At 32.5% G+C, this 17,296-nt stretch overlaps 1 protein-coding gene across 20 annotated transcripts in view; it reads left to right on the forward strand.

Moving 5' to 3' along the window:
* ADGRL3 (adhesion G protein-coupled receptor L3) overlaps positions 1–17,296 on the forward strand; it is a 1,041,133-nt gene that overhangs the window by 850,373 nt on the left and 173,464 nt on the right. For all 20 annotated transcript variants that reach the window (XM_074272799.1, XM_074272781.1, XM_074272789.1 and 17 more), the window contains one exon: positions 6,680–6,805. In XM_074272799.1, coding sequence (XP_074128900.1) covers positions 6,680–6,805 — 126 coding nt within the window. The remainder of the gene's footprint in view (positions 1–6,679; positions 6,806–17,296) is intronic.

The following is a 17,296-nucleotide window of genomic DNA, read 5'->3' on the forward strand; positions in this document are numbered from 1 at the left end:
CTCCAGTATCCTCCAATTTCCTGCCTGTTGAGAGTCTATACAGATTGAATGATCTCCCTGTGTTTTGATCAACATTTCTACCTCCCTCTATCTCCACCTTACTAATCTTATGGGACTTAACATTTTATTTGTCCTTTACTTTGTAGTTCATTTTGAAATTTGAGATTAATTTTTTTAAGACTCATTTTCCAGACATGACTGAAATAGTAAATCCTTGCCATACTTAGATGTTCATCTAGATTCTCAACTTTTTACCAATATGGGTCATTTGTCTGGATTCTCAAGAAGAACTTTTTCTGGTTTTTAGGATATTACACTAATGACAAAAAGGATAGTAAATAGTAATGGAAATATCATGAAAAAAGTTCTAGAGGCATAAATGTATTTAACACATGACGGGGACAGTAAAAAGACTATCTTACTTGAATGAAATGGTTTCTTGTTGGAAGTCAGTGAATCACTCAAGCAGGGAGTGCAAGTTTTAGAAGAGGTTGTGGTTGTGATGAGCAGTAGGGAAGATATCTTAAGTTGACATAATGAAACAACTATATTAGGAAAATTAATGTCAGAAATACACATAATATATATCATATCTAATGTCATATTAAAATATATCATAACAATCTAATAAGATAATGATATCTAATATGGTATCAATATAAAACTAAATTTAAGATTTTATCAAGATATAGGGGAAATTAAAAATCTGGAAATTTTATTATTTGGATAAGTCTACTGTTACTGTTTTATTATTTGGATAAGTCTACTGTTAGTTACAAAACAAGAAAATTTTTAAAAGGAGAACCAATTTGTGAAGAAAACAAGTTTGTTTTGAACATAGAGTAATACAATAGGGACATATGGAAATACCATAGTGGGAAATTCATTGAAAAGCAACTGAGTCTAAAAATAGGAGTAAATTGATTTCCCTCCCCCTTTCTCCCCCAAAATTAAGATTGGTGAGGAGATAGACAAAAACAAAATCCTAGACTATAACCAGTATTAGTGGTATGAGGAAGGAAAAAAATAAATCATAGATGAAAGGGGGCAGAGGAGTAGACAGAAAAGTAAAAGTATCAATGGAGAATTTCAAGAAAATAGTGCTTAGCATTGACAATGTCCATAGAGATTTTTAAAAATTAGCATTGAGGCAATGGTACTAGATTTGGTTGGAAAAATTCAATTCAATTTTATAAATATTTAATGACATCTATAACCAAGGACATTGTGCTAGACATTGTGGTCAGTATGAAAATGAGAAAAGGCAAACTATTTTCCCCTAAGGAGAAGGGGAAAGAGAAGTATGAACCTAGCTGAAATAAAAGGCAGAACAATTTCAATTCTATCAGAGAAGTATTAATGAAATCAATTATATAGAATTTAGAGGACTAGAAAGAGCATATTTAAAGCAGGGGTTCAAGTAATGTTTCATGGAGAAGGGATGTTTGAGTTGGATTTGAAAGAGGTTTTGTTAAGTGGATGATATTCTAAGAATTGAATGAACCAATTTTGGGAAATGGAAAAGTAGGATGCATGTTTTGGGAATATGTTGTAATGTGTGTGGCAGAAACATGCAGAGCTGGAGATAAGATTAGAAAGCTTAGAAATGGCAAGATGGGTGTGATGCGATGGAAAAAATTTTAGATTTGGAGTGTGAATACCTCAGTCTAAATTTTGTATTTATTTGTGTCACCTGAAGCAAATCATTTCACCACTTTGGACCTCTGTTTCTTCAAACTGTACTCTAAAGTAATCATTCTGTATTCCTGTTATTTAAGTCACGAGAAAATAGTTAAGCATCAGACATTTTTTTAGGCAGGGAACTAACTTGAACATAACTAGTTATTCTAAGATCATGGAAGGACAAATTCCTTGGGGGTCAGGGTACCCTAAGATAATGTGAAAGAGCCAGAACCTGGAGCGAGGAAGCAAATTGGCATAGATTTCGCTGTCTCATTGCTGGCCAGAGGATATCAATAAAAACTGAGAGACGGAAGGTCAGAGAGATCAGGAAAGAGGAAAGATCACAAAGTCAAAGCAGGTCCCCCAAATCAACAGCTTTCTCATATTGATTACTACTTTGAGCTCTAAGCAGTGTGAGTCTGACAGGTCAACGTCCTCAAATAGTAAGTGAGAAGAGAGAAAACCAAGCGATGGACTAGGATGCACTGAGCTCACTGTAAAGTTGTTGTCTCATTTGGTTTTTCCATTCCTGCTTTGAAACATTTCCCTCTTGAGGTGATTAAGTCAGCATGAAAGATAATATTTGTATATAGCTGAGTGAGGGGTGTGAGGGAGAAGGTAACTATGGTCAGTCAACTATCATTTATTATTTCTTTCCCTCCCAGAATCATTTCATCCACTTATTTATTTATTAAGATTTTTTTGGACTTAGCTACAGAGGAGATTGTTGCCTTAATTGCAAACTAGCCTTAATCACTGAATGGGTGTGCCTCAGTCAAGCTGAGACATATCAAAGACCTTAGCTTAAAAAAGTTAGTGTCCCATTTCACCAGTCTTGTCTTGATCTATATCTGCCCACTGGACTCAGATGACTGGAGGGGAAACTGAGGCAGATGACCTTGCCTGTCATGGTATCACCTCCCTGACAGTCACTGTCCTCTTTGAGTAAGAAGGACAAACAACAACAATTAATGGTGTTCCCTTATTTTATTTATATATTTACATAAATTAAATACAAAAGGAGACCAAGGTACAGAATGGAAAAGCTAAGAGTTGTGAGATCCATCAAGGACACACAACATAGATGAGACTTGACTCCTAATTCAATATAGGGAAGGAAAAAAAAAAAAAAAGACAAATCAAACACAATGTTAAATAATTTCAAAGCTAGATGTGTCGAAATAGAGCTGTACCACTGACAGAAATCAGAGAAAGAGATGAATTTTAAGTGCTAAATGGACATCTGATTGGAATCATGTAGTAACAAATAACTGAAAATGTAGACCTGGAGAGAATTAAGTCAAAAGAATCTCCAAAGAAAGTCCAAAAAAATCTGTATTTGTCAAATAAAAGCCAGGAGCTAAGGAGTAACTTAGTGGAAAGGAGCTAAAGGGAGTAGGTGTAGACTATTTGTTGAAAGATTTTGGCAAGAAAAGGGAGATCTGTTATACCATGATGTTCACTAGTACAGATTCTATTTTAATGTGACTATAAATTTACTTTTTATAATAGAGGGTCTGATTTATTTAATCCTATAAGTTCAAATGAATAAAGGTCTGACAAAAATGAGCAGAAATATGTTGTATTTAAAGCCCCCAAAAGCACTTTTTAAAAATTTCAAACATTACTTGTTTTTGTTATATACTTTCATTAGCAAAAATACATTATTTCCCCCACTACAGTTAACCATTTTGCTGATTTGTTTAAAAAAAAAAAAACCTGATAATATAGAAAATAGATGCAAATTTTGACTCTCTGCAGAAAAAAAAAAGAAAGAAAAATGCATCTATGGATTGCATACTCTTTGTTGCCTTTTGTGCTATAAAACATTTATATTTTCAACACCTATTTAAAATGAACACATTTGTATGTCAGCATGTTCTGAGCTTAACTTAAAACATAAGTTATACTAAGTAACTCAAAATACTAAATAACCATTCTTTAATGCTTCTATTCCATATTATTAAGGTATTCATTTTGGTGCTATTTTTATAATTGAAATAAGGAATAGAACTCTATATCAATGAATATAAATTTTAAAAAATAAGGAATGCTAGTTTTCTAATGGGCAATTTGTAGTATTTAAGGAAATTTAAACTTATAAGAAAAATTAGATGCAATGTTTATTGGTTATCTGCTTAAATTTTATTATGCTTATTCTAGTATTGTTTAATTCAAGAAATTTCAGGTGGTTTAATGATTGAAACTAGCATTTTTGCTGGTCTAAATTTATTGTTTCTACAATGGAAGAACATCTTATTTTCCTAATCCTTTATTTCTCAGTGTCTAAGCTATAAACATTTATGATTAAGATTTCTCCTACAGACTTTTTTTTAAGAACAAAAATATTTTAATACTTTGGCTTATCCAGTGCAACTTTTTTTTTTTTCTGCATTATTTAGTGAGTTATGTCCAAGATGGTTGCTCTCCTAACTTGTCTTGAGTAATGACAATTCTCACAAAAACAATTCTTCTCCTTGCCATCTATGGTATAGAAAATATTCAAACCAAAATAATATAAAGTGGTGGCCAGCTATTTAAAGGCAATTAAGCCACAATTTAGCATGTGTAAATGGATTAGATTACACAAACGATCAAGCACTCAAAGGGCTGTTTTATGGTAATCCTTAAGAAAATTTCTGTAGAAAATGTTTAAGAATATGGTTATAAAGTTCGATTCCTCTTTCTTTTCTTCTTTTAAGTAATTTCTTAATCTTATGCTTAATGTTTAAGTAAAATATCAGGGAATTTAAATAGTCTATTGATGCATTGAGTAATGTGTGTCAACACATGGCTTCACCACAGTAGTTTTAGATCAGTGATTCAGAGTATTCAATGCTTTCTTTGGGAAGTGAAAATATTCTAAAACATCCTTGCCTCTCCCATTCCCCCACCCCATGCCTTTAAGAACTAATGTCATATTGCCAGTTCTGGGATAGGGAAAACACATATATATTTATTTATTTATATTTATATATACACACATAATTATTTGTGTATATATGCATATACACATATTTCACAAGAATCTTGTAAACATGTTATAGTTACAGCGCCCTTAGCCAGCAAAGTAATTAGTTTAGGTTTGAGTGCCTTCATAAGAAATGTTATTATAGTTGTTTTTTTTTCCCAAAGTTCAAACTTCTTGATATGTTGAGAGGAGATACAAAAAATGGAAACCAGCATTCTTACCTTTCAGATGCTACATAAAGCTAGGTGTTCTACCTTCATAACTACCAAACGTTTACTTTCCAGATAAATGTTTGGTAAATTTTTTTTCCTTTCCCAGGGAGGGAAATAAAAAGGAATGACTCACATCTACTATTTGACTCAGTTTCTTCTTCTGTGAGAACATTATTCAGATTTTGTGTATCTTAAAGTTGTTTTAAGGAAAGCTTTGTAAGCTATAAACATGAGGTATCTAATATTAGTAGTAGTATTAATATCTGTCTACATATTGTAGTCCCTAGTTCATTAATTTCATTATGGAACATAATATTTGAAGAATTAGCTGAATCTTTATTCTACCAGGTAAACCCTGTCTCAAGTAGAGCTGTTTCTCTCCCTCCTTTCTTTCTCTCCCTCTTTTCCTTCCTCTTTCCATCTCTATCAGACCCACACTTCACTTGGTTTTTACAAAGCAGGTTAAGGCATCTCTTGATGAAGAAGTGACCAAGTGCGAATTGAATCATGTATTATTTAGACATGGCCAATGCAAAAATTAGTTGACCATATTTGTTACAAAAGCTTTGTTTTTCATCTCCTCATTATGGGGACTAGAGAGGGAAAGAGAGAAAAATAGATTTTTATTCATTGAAAAATAACATTTTAAAAGAAGAATAGGGGGAGGAGGGACCTGTGCCAGTGGGAAGAGAGAAGAGAGGTGATAAGCAGTTTCCCCTTTCATGCTCTGCCTGAGAAAAGGCATTTCAGGAAATAATTTAGATGGGAAGCTATCAGACTAGACTAGAGGGCTAAGCAAACATCACTCAAAGTGAAATCAGAGGTTCTGAACTCACTCTATTCATTCCTTTTCCCCTGGAACATAGTGAAAATCATAGCTCAAGATGGGGAAAGGAAATCTGCCCAAACTGAAAATCCAATGCTTCTCATGTAACTTAAAGCATTGTCATTTTATTTATTATATCCATGTAAATTTTATTTTATAATATTTAATGGTAGCATGTGAGGGTTTTCATTAAAATATAAAATCCAAAAAGATGTGAGGATTTTTACATATATATATATATATATATATATATATGTTTTCTGATTTTTTTTTAGAATAGTTCCTTCCTAGTTCTTGAGCAAATTTTTCAAGCCATGGTATAGAAAAGAAAATGGATCTTGTTTTTCAGTGACCCAAAAGAAGCAAGGGGAAATATGTTTTGGGGCAGAATTCAAGTAAGCCCAGCTCAAGAAGCTCAAAAATCTCTAGAGGGGGGTACATTTACCAGTTTTCATAAATACTAAACTCAGAAAGAAAAAAAAAATTAGGTTTAAAATAAAATCTCAGCAAACCACATCTTTTTTTTTTCTTTTAAATGTGGTGAGATGTTTTTTGTTTGTGTGTTTTTGTTTTGTCATTTCCTCATTAACCCACTGCTAGAGACAGTAATTTCTAGTACTCAATAAACCAATATGCCAATTTATATTAAATTTATCAGGATGTTAATAACAAGCTACGAGAAAGAAAATCTCAGGTTTCTTTGTTCTCCTTTGAAATACTTAAAAGGTTGCTAGGTTCTAATGAGGAGAGGGATATGATTTTTAAAAGAAATGCTGTTCTTTACACATTATTATTATATACTTGCCAATTATAGATAAAGCAAATTTTATGTAATATATGTGTCCAATAAAAATACCTTAACCTTATTAGCAAAAATAAAGAATGACTATAATGGATTTTGAAAAACAAAACCTGCACTTTTAACAATAAGTCCATAGCTGGAATAAAAAGTAACTTGCTAACCAAAGGTAATATTTAATTTGTTAGGTACGTAAAGAATATGGGAAATGTCTACGCACACATTGCTGTAGTGGCAAAAGTACAGAGAGTTCCATTGGCTCAGGGAAAACATCTGGTTCTCGAACTCCTGGACGCTATTCCACAGGCTCACAGGTAAACAATGTTTGTTAACTGAAATGGAATGTCTGTTGTTCACATGCTCTTTTGATTTACTACTCATTCTACCTTAGTGACGATCACCATACCAAATGTTAAATTCATAAATTGTTAGGGAGAGAAGAGTTCCTCTTCAAAATCAGATTAGATTAAAACAGGAATTGAGAAAGTTAATAATAAAAATCACAGAATTGCTTGACGGATTATTGGCCTGGTGGAAGAATTTGAGACAATGAAGGTTTTATTTCATATTAACTCTATACTGTGCAACAGTATTGAATTGTGATATAAAAATCTAAGCTGTACAGAGTTAGCATTAATGATTTAAGTAGTAACAAATTGGTCTTCAAGCAGATTCAAGAAGTTTGCTGTTTCATTCAAACATTAAATAAAACCCTAACACATTGACAGCTGTGACAAATGCATATAAATTCTTAAGACTGCTTGTTTCACTGAATTTTTTTCATTTAATATATTAATATCTTCCAAGTAAAATGTGGATGTGGAATTATTAATAAGGGTAACAATTCCTTAAACTACAGTAGGGGATGCTATTTTTAGAAACATATCTAAACATTAGGTTCTCTAACTTGTAAATGATAAGGATTTCTAACAAAACTCATCCAACTACCTAATCCAATCCTCACAATAATGACCCATTTTGTTGATGGACATGCATCAAGATCTAGACGATGTTGTACGTGTAAATATATAGCATTGAATATGTTAATTCCAAAACTCTAGCTTGTATACCCATGAAATTAAATCTTGTCATATTTGCTCCATAGTTTTAACCTGTTGAGATACATTGGCTCTCTCTCCCAACTTAAATATCTCCACAAAAATGATAGAAGTGTTAGTAATATCTTTGGCTAAATAATTGATAGAAATATTGAAGAGAACAGACTCAAAGATAAAATCTTTTGGAATCCTGTTTGAAGCCACCCTTTAAGTTAATATCAATTACTATTATTTTAGTCAGTGCCATACTGTTTATTTAACTATACTGTCATATGGCCTATATTTTGTGAGATAAATTCTGCAAACGTTCACGAATTACCTTTCAGGCACAGACAGCCCACTGTCTTGGGGTTTGAGGATAAAAAGACAAAAATGAGAGTCCTGTTCTCAGGAAGTCCTTTTTCTCCTGAAAAATACTACATGTATACATAGATGTAAATTAAAAGTAATTTAAAAAGAGGCCCAATCAAATAAAGAATCAAGGAAATTTTTGTAGAGGAGGCAACAGAATTGAGCCTTACAGAAAGATTAAAGATTCAGGGATTCAGAAATAAGGAAGGAGTTACATTCCAGGAACATGATTTGGTCTCCTAGATTTACTAAAAGATTAATAACTCTCTGAAAATATTAACTGTAAGTCAACTTCACCTCATACATGTTTGCTATGTTGTCTGAGCAGTCTGTCATTCCTGATTGAGATAGTTGTTTTTATTTCATAAAGCCCAAAGAATTCATTTAAATAATTTTGAATATAAGAAGTAGCAAAAAAAGAACAAAGAGATAAGATAGGGAGTAAGAGGCAAGTAAGTTTCAGAGAATGACATCAATTTTCTTTTAAATTTCATTAATATAGATTTCTCTGAGGATTTCACCCACTGAATTGTGATAGGTAGAATAAATATTAATAGTTCTAATTTTCTAGAAACCCATGATTTCTTTTATATATATATATATATATATATATATATATATATATATATATATATATATATATATATATATATATACACATATATATATTTATTTATTTATATATTAGAGATAAACCATTCATTGTATTTTACACTTTTAAAGATATAACACGGAAAGGTGTGCTCTTTTAAGAATTCCCATGATGTACCACTGTTTCATCTCTTTTTGTTTTACATTATTGTCACTTACTTCAAATTCTAAAAAGAAATTCTCTTATGGCAAAGTATTTCAATTAAGCAAAAACAAAACAAAAAAAAAAAAAAAAAAAAACAGCTATATTGAGCATTCTGAACACATCTTCCTCATTTCACGGAGTCATTCAACCAGTCTGTGAGAGGAGGAGGAAATAGCTTGCACCATATCAAAGTCCTTTGGAGTTGAGAATATTTGCTTCCCTGCTCTGAATGTGGATATCTCTTCCTGTTATTTACTTTTGCATTATTTTGGTTATTATGTATATTTGGTTCTCACTCTGTGTAAGTTCAAACAAATGAGAGTTAGCATGTTACGGTAAAATGATGGCTGCTATGGAACTCGTGTCTCTCTTCACTCCCTGTTTGAGGTTAAGCAGGTCACTTATCCTCTCTAGATTCATTATTATCTATAAAGTGAGGGAGTCAGACTAAATGGTCTCTTCTGGCTGTAAATCTATGATCCTGATTCTATAAAATTTGGCTCTAAATTCCCTTTATTAATCATTTCTATTATAGTGGATTTTTATATGAATTTACTACAATTTTAACCTCTCCCCAATCAGTAAGAATCTATTCCATTGTATTGATTACCCATGTCACCTTAATGCCCTGGATTCAAACCTGGTCCATATTGATAATTACTTAGAGTAAGTCCTTCAATTTGTTTTTTGAGTGAAAAGAATGAATTTCTTTCATAATGAGTATGGTCCATGTTCCAAAAATAATAATACTATTCAACATGTAATGATGAAACAGCTTTATTTTATTCAGTAAGTTAAAGAGAATTAAGACTCTTCTCAACAACATATCATTTTTGACTATTTAAATAATGACTTAGAGAATTCATTCACTTTTTTTGTCTTCCAAAAGTCTATACAATTGTACGTTAACCCCAATGCTGCTTTATACAGAAAGAAGTCTGTTATTTTTTAAAATAACGTACAAAAATAAATGAATTGTACTAGACAATCTTTAGAATCTCTTCTATCTTTACAAGACTATGATTCCTTAAGTACAGATCTTTGCCATTATGAAATAAAATTATTTTTTCTTTATCTGAATTTTAAAAGAAATGTAAGATAGCTTTAGGAAGCTGTTTATCTTAATAATTTAAATGAAATTCCTAGCGAACTAAGAGAGTTGATCTTTAACTATCTTACTTCTAGGGAATGATTTAGGTGACAGGCAGAATGCTAAAATTAGGCAGTACCAAAGAAATACAGCTTTTGACAGCACAGATAATGTTTTTTTAAATACAAATTTGTGTCGATTACATCTACTTCATGATAATCCTCTCAAAGTAATATGGCCATTTTAAAAAAAAAATCCTTATTTGTAAAGTCAATTACATTTGCAATTGTGTTGCTCTCCAGTTTTGTTTTTTATTTTTGTTTATAATATACATATTTTTCTCCCACTTCTGTGTATGCCTTGTGTCTCTTCTCAACAAATTGCACCAAAACTAGGTTTTCACTATAAATTTTATCAAATCTTCAAATATTAGTTTCTTATCAAAACAACAAAGGTAATGGAAAGTTTACAACAGTACTTTCACCAAAACCATTTGTGATTTTTTGGGCAAATACACAGGAGTGGTTTGTCATTTTCTTCTCCACCTTATTTTATAAATAAGAACACAGAGGTAAATGGGATTAAGTATCTGAAGAGGGATGACTCATCCTAATTCCAATCTACTATACCACATAACTGCTCATTTTCATCTTTACAACTCCTCTAAAACAATTCTGTCCCAAATCACTAAAGATTCCTGAACTCTGAATTATCAAACTTAGAATAGATCTTAGTGATTTGGCCCTTCATTTGAAAGATAAGGGTATGGAGGACCAGGAAGGGTACATTTGTCTGAGGTTACATAACAGGGACCCTGAGATGCAATCTCAAGAAGCCTTTTTTTCTACTTTTTTTTTTTTTTCCCATATGTTCAATTGCTTCATAGCTTCATGAATTTACCTTTATGAAGCTGACTCCCAAGTATCTTTTCTCATCACTTAATTTCTGTTCTAGAATTCTAATCCTATATTTTCAATGGTCCACTAAAAATGTCCACGGGTATATTCTTCAACCATCTCAAAATGTTCAAAATAGAACTTGACAGGTTCCTCTCAAAGTTTCTCTCTCCTCTCTCCATGATTATTTATGTTAGCTGTTCACAGATTTTCTGTAGAATATTTAAGAATTAATTTTCTTTAGCTTTTTGAGTATTTTAAAAACTCAGTTTTGAAATTCACAGACTATATTTTAACCTATTTTGAGTTCTTTAAGCCATAAGCTTCTCTTTGTTTATTTTGTGGTATACACGGAGGATGTCTAGATTAATTTTTCTACTTGTCATAGAATAAGTCTAATGGAAATTTTTCTATTTAGTTTCTACATTTCCCCTTATCATCCAATCTCAAAAGCTGAAATTCATATGTAATTTTCCCCTTTCCTTTAGCTTTTATAATCAGTTACTTATTAGTTGCACTGTCAGAAGTAGCCATATCTCTATTATTCATTAACATTACTATTTTCATATCTTCTCTGTTGTTACTATCATACCAGTCTTCTACTTGACTTTCTTCCCTCCTCTCTCCCTTATGCAAGCTGTCCTTCACTGTATAGTCCATGTTATCTTCCTAATCCCTTGTTCTAATCTCTTCATTCCCTTAGTCAAAAACCTCTAGTGGTTTTCTGTTATCTACAAAACAAAATTAAATTCCTTATTCTGGCATTCAACTACTTTACTCTATTTCATGTACTCTTTTCTGGCAAAACTGAATGATTCACCATTCCCTTTTCTCATTCTCCTTTTTTATCCATGCTAGAAATAGATTTTCTTCCGCAGTTCACCAGCTGAAATAATTTCCTTCCTTAAAACTCCATTCAAATAACCAAATTCAGGTTAAACTCTGTATAAAAGTCTTCTTCAATTCCTGCAACTAGAAAAATCTCTCATCATTTCCCTTGCGAATTTCTCACATTGAGTCTGGTAGCATAAATCTTTCTATTTATTTCCAACCCCTCCCTCCAGGCCCTCTTTTAGTAGATTATAAGATCATCGAATGTCCAGGGGAGAGATTTTATTTAATCTTTGTATCATCAACATATATAGTACAGGGCCTTATACCAAGTAGGCACTTAATAAATGTTTGTAAAATTAAATAGATTAATTTTACTTTTCAAGATGTCCTTTCTTCTTTTAGGAAGAGTAATTAATCTCTTCTTTATTATACTGTGTAGCTTCAGAAACTTCCTTTATTTTCTACCTAGAACTTAAGCTATTCCAGATTAGTAGCTTCTTGAACTTTATCACCACTAGTGATACTAATATATTTTTATAAAGTGATTAGAAGGACAGAAAATTTGCTGAAGTCCTTTGTGCCTGAGGTTATGTGGGACTTCATAATAATGATCCTAGAGGAATTGAATCATTTATCCAGAATTTACTGTATATTATGATTATAAAAATAGCAACATAGCAACTTATAGCCCTCATCAAACACACACGTACCTCTCTTCTGTGACTTTTTGTGTAGGAGTCACGCTTGCTAACCAGTGTCAATTTTGTGAATGTTTTGTTTCTACCAGGATATGCTTTATTTTCCAGCAAATCACCCAAATAGGAACATCTAGGGACTAAAAAAAAAAATCAAATAAAAAAAAACAATTTCTTTTTTTCCTATGGTCTTTTTAACAGATCTTTTATGTCTTTTTGTTCATTTTATAATTGAGGAAACAGGACAAAAATGGCTTTCCCAAAGTCAAACGTACTAACTGGCATAGGTAAAATTTGAACTTGGCTCCTATGACTCTTAACACAACATCCTTTATACTTTCCAACACTGAATCCCTAAGGCATTAAAGACAATGATGAAAACTGAGAAGAAAAAGAAAGCAGACTTCTTTAATTCTTATTTTGTTTCTATTTTCTTTTTTTTTTTTTTTTTTTTTTTTTTTAATTTTTTATTTTATTTTATAATTATAACATTTTTTGACAGTACATATGCATGGGTAATTTTTTACAACATTATCCCTTGCACTTACTTCTATTCAGATTTTTTCCCTTCCTCCCCCAACCCCCTCCCCCTGATGGCAAGCAGTCTTATATATGTTAAATATATTACAGTATAATTTAGATACAATATATGTGTGTAGAACCGAATTTTTTGTTGCACAGGAAGAATTGGATTCAGAAGGTAAAAATAACAGTTTACATTCATTTCCCAGTCCTTTTCTGGATGTAGCTGGTTCTGTCCATCATTAATCAATTGGAATTGGATTAGCTCTTCTCTATGTTGAAGAAATCCACTTCCATCAGCATACATCCTCGTACAGTATCATTGTTGAAGTGTATAATGATCTTCTGGTTCTGCTCGTTTCACTCAGCATCAGTTGATGTAAGTCTCTCCAAGCCTCTCTGTATTTCTCCTGTTGGTCATTTCTTATAGAACAGTAATATTCCATAACATTCATATACCATAGTTTACCCAACCATTCTCCAATTGATGGACATCCATTCATCTTCCAGCTTCTAGCCACTATGAAAAGGGCTGCCACAAACATTTTGGCACATACAGGACCCTTTCCCTTCTCTAGTAGTTCCTTGGGGTATAAGCCCAGTAGTAGTATGGCTGGGTCAAAAGGTATGCACATTTTGATAACTTTTTGGGCATAATTCCAGATTGCTCTCCAGAATGGTTGGATTCTTTCACAACTCCACCAACAATGCATCAGTGTCCCAGTTTTCCCACAGCCCCTCCAACATTCATCGTTATTTGTTCCTGTCATTTTAGCCAATCTGACAGGTGTGTAATGATACCTCAGAGTTGTCTTAATTTGCATTTCTCTGATCAATAGTGATTTGGAACACTCTTTCATATGAGTGGAAATAGTTTTAATTTCATCATCTGAAAATTGTCTGTTCATATCCTTTGATTGTTTCTATTTTCTTTGCAACAAAGAGTTGTCTTTGAACTGTCAAGGACAGAACAGGCCTTGATAGTCAAGAAAGGTAAAGAGACCATGAGATTTGTGATTTGATGATGAAAAATCATGGCTCTTAGTAGAAGTGCCACAGGATTTTATAAAAGGGCAAATGTCTCTGTTTTCAGAAAAAGAAAAGAGAGTACAGAATGGAAAATACAGTCCAGAAAGCTCTGACTTAGTTTGCTGGCAAAATTCTACAAACGATTATTAAAGGTTTAGTTAGTGAATGTCTAAAAAGGAAATAGTGATCACAAAGAGCCAGCACGACTCCATCAAGAACAGGTCATGCCAGACTAATCTCATTTCCTTTTTTAATAGGGTTATTAGACTGGTAGAGCAGAGGAATACTATAGATATATTTTAACTAGATTTCAGCAAAGCATTTGACAAAGCCTATTGTGCTATTCTTGTAGAACATATGGAAGGACATGACCTAGATGCTAGACGTTAGTCTGAATAGGTAGGTTTGGAATTGGGAAATTGCTCAATATAAAAATTTATCATTAATGGTTTGATGTCACTTTGGAAGTAGGAGTCCCAGTTGTTTGTCCCAGAGACTTGTGCTCTTATCACTTCTAGCAGTTACTGAGTAAAGGCTTAGATGATGTACTTATCAAATTTGCAAATGCCCCAAAGCTAAGAGGGATGGCTATCTTAAGATAGCCAGATACTAAAAAAAAAGATCTTCACAGGCTAGACTATTTGGGACAAATCTAAGATATAGGCCAGACTATCAAGACAAATCTAAAATGGGACTTATATGGATAGAAATAATGCTAGATTTAAATTTGAATAATCAACTTCACATAAGCAAAATGGGGGTGGAGATGACTAGCTATCCATTAATATAAAAAACTATCTGAGGATTTAATAGACAACCAGGACAAAGGGAGTTAACATTGAGTTAACAATGAATTAATGCTGTGATATAGCAGCCAAGAAATCTAATGAAATGTTAAACTACTTTTTAAAAGCATTGGTTCCAGGAGTGGAAAGGTGACAGTCTCATTACATTTGGCCCTTCTTTTATCCCATCTGAAGTGTTAAGTTGTAAAGCATCATATTTTGGGAAGAAAATTGATTATCTAGATCGCATTGATAAGAGAACACATAGAATGAGGAAGGACTCTGAGTCTATACCATTGGAAAATTGTAAAAGAAATAAGTATATTTAACCTGAAGATGAGAAAATTTGGGATAGAGTATAACTGGAATTTCAGAATTTGAAGGTTTATCATGAGAAAGAGGAATTAAACTTGCTTTCATTTCCAAAAGACAGAAATAGAAATGATAATTATTAGTTTCAAGAGGCAAACTTATTTTTGATGAAAAGGATTATTTATTAATAATTAAAACTACACATAAGTATAATGACAACCTTAAGAAACAGTATGTTTTCTTGCAGTGGACCATAGATTCATAGAATCAGAGCTATAATGGACTTTAACCATCATCTAACCCAACCCTTTTCACTTTACAGATAAGAAAACTGAATGCTAGAAAAGTTAAATGACATAAATATGAGAACCAGAATTTGAACTCTTGTCCTGATTCCAGATTCAGGGCCCTTTTCATTGTGCCATCATGCTTCAAATATCTTAAAAGCATAGCTGAATGATCATTTGATATCCTTATCATTTTATGGTTTAGACCAAATATTTTCTTAAGACACATCCAACTTATCCCATGTCTGTGTAACAGCAGATCACTTAATAAGATATAGGGGGAAACTATTGTATTTTAGGATGTTGATGAATGAAGTAGCTTCGTTTTAAAAATGAAGGTTCCATTAGTGGTAAGAGGATAAAGTAGATTTTGACCTACATACTGGAACCTTTCTGGAATTTGAGAAAATGTGGGTTAATAATGGACAGGAACTTAGATAGAAAAAAAAATGTGGCATAAACATATTGCTTAGATTCCACAAGAAGGGGTGTCACTAATGGAAGCAGTAAAGGAATGATCTGGAATCATCAGGAGGAATTGAGTGGTATAGTTCATTAGCTGTTAAGTTCAAGGAGTAGAAGAAAAGGAATGGCCACCAACCTTGAGGTCAGGGCTGAGTATCATTTAAAATGAGGAAATGAATTCAAAATGAGTTTAAAAGTTTATGGATGTACATGAATGATGAAAATAGAACAATTATTTCCAGAAACACAGCAGAAAACACTGAGAGATGAATGAAGCAGAGTGGAATAGGGAGTAAATTATGAAATTTAAGAGGAATGTAGTAGAAGATTTTAGCTTGCATCAAAAAGGCCTAATATACTTCCTGCTTCCATTCTCTCCTTACTCCAGCACACTCTTCATACTTCTATAAAATTAATGTTTTTTGCTATCTGCTTCTTCTCAGTTCAAAAATCTTTCATGTCTCTCCATTATTCACTGAGTAAGTCTAAACTTCTTTACCCAGCACATTCTCTGAGACTAACACAATCTGTCATGACCCTGTTTTTCTATCCTACTTACATACTGCTCAGGGAATCATGGAATATGAAAGGTGGAAGGGAGCTCTCTTTAGCCCTTAGCTCTACATATATTGGGTCACCCAAGCTTTGCTCTAAGACTTTTAGTAGGGGGGAAGACATCCAAAAACAGACTTTTCCACTTTGGCAGAAGTTTGGGGTTTTTTCTTAACATCAAACCTAAACCTGCCCCTTTTCAGTATTTACTAATCATTGTTCCTAGTTCTTCCCATTAGTCTATGGAGAACAACTCTACTCCCTTTTCTGCATGACAGTACTGCACAATCTGAAGGATAGATATTTTGTACAACCTTAAGTCTTCTCCTGGCTAAACATTCCTAGTTCTTTCAACCTGTCATCACATGGCATAATCTTAAACCTCTTTGCATCTTTCCCATTCTTCTCAGGGCATTCTTCAGAATGTCCATATACTTTCTAAAATATATCCTTTAGAATCCAAATGTGATCTGCTCAGGACAGAGAGAAAAACCATCTCCTTAGCCCTGTATACTAATGTGTTTTAAATTAATTTAGCTGACATCCACGCACATTATTTCAGCCAAATTGTACAATTCTCTTTTCCTTTTACACCTACTCTGTAGTTTTCTGTAGGCATATTTAATACATCCTTCACAAAAACTTTACTTATTGAATTCCAAACTATCTTTTAAAGCCCATTTTAAATGTCACCTCCTACATGCAGCTCCTCTGCTTCCCCTCCTAACAATTTTCCACTCAAAATTTCCAGTTTATTTTGCAATTCTCCAAATAACTTGTGTATCATAATGTACTGGAGTCATTTGTGCTTATATCATATTTCCCTACAAGAGTACAAGTTTCTTGTGAGTAAGGACTTACATCTTTTCTAAATATTGAATCTCTCTTAGATGGATCTCTAGAGAGAAGGATTTAGATAATATTTTAATCCTTTTAAATTATTACTCTTTGACTTCTTAAAACAAAGTCTTAACATATTAACAAAAACTGAAAAGCTAGATGGACAAAAGAAAATGTAATAATAATAATAATAAACTCTTTTTTGTTATCCAAAATTTATTATTTGAAACCCATCTCTGACACTTAACTCTTATCTTCAGACTTGGGATCTCAGATAAAGACGGTAATAATAC

Source organism: Sminthopsis crassicaudata, chromosome 6, assembly GCF_048593235.1.
Source record: "Sminthopsis crassicaudata isolate SCR6 chromosome 6, ASM4859323v1, whole genome shotgun sequence".
NCBI classification, from domain to species: domain Eukaryota; kingdom Metazoa; phylum Chordata; class Mammalia; order Dasyuromorphia; family Dasyuridae; genus Sminthopsis; species Sminthopsis crassicaudata.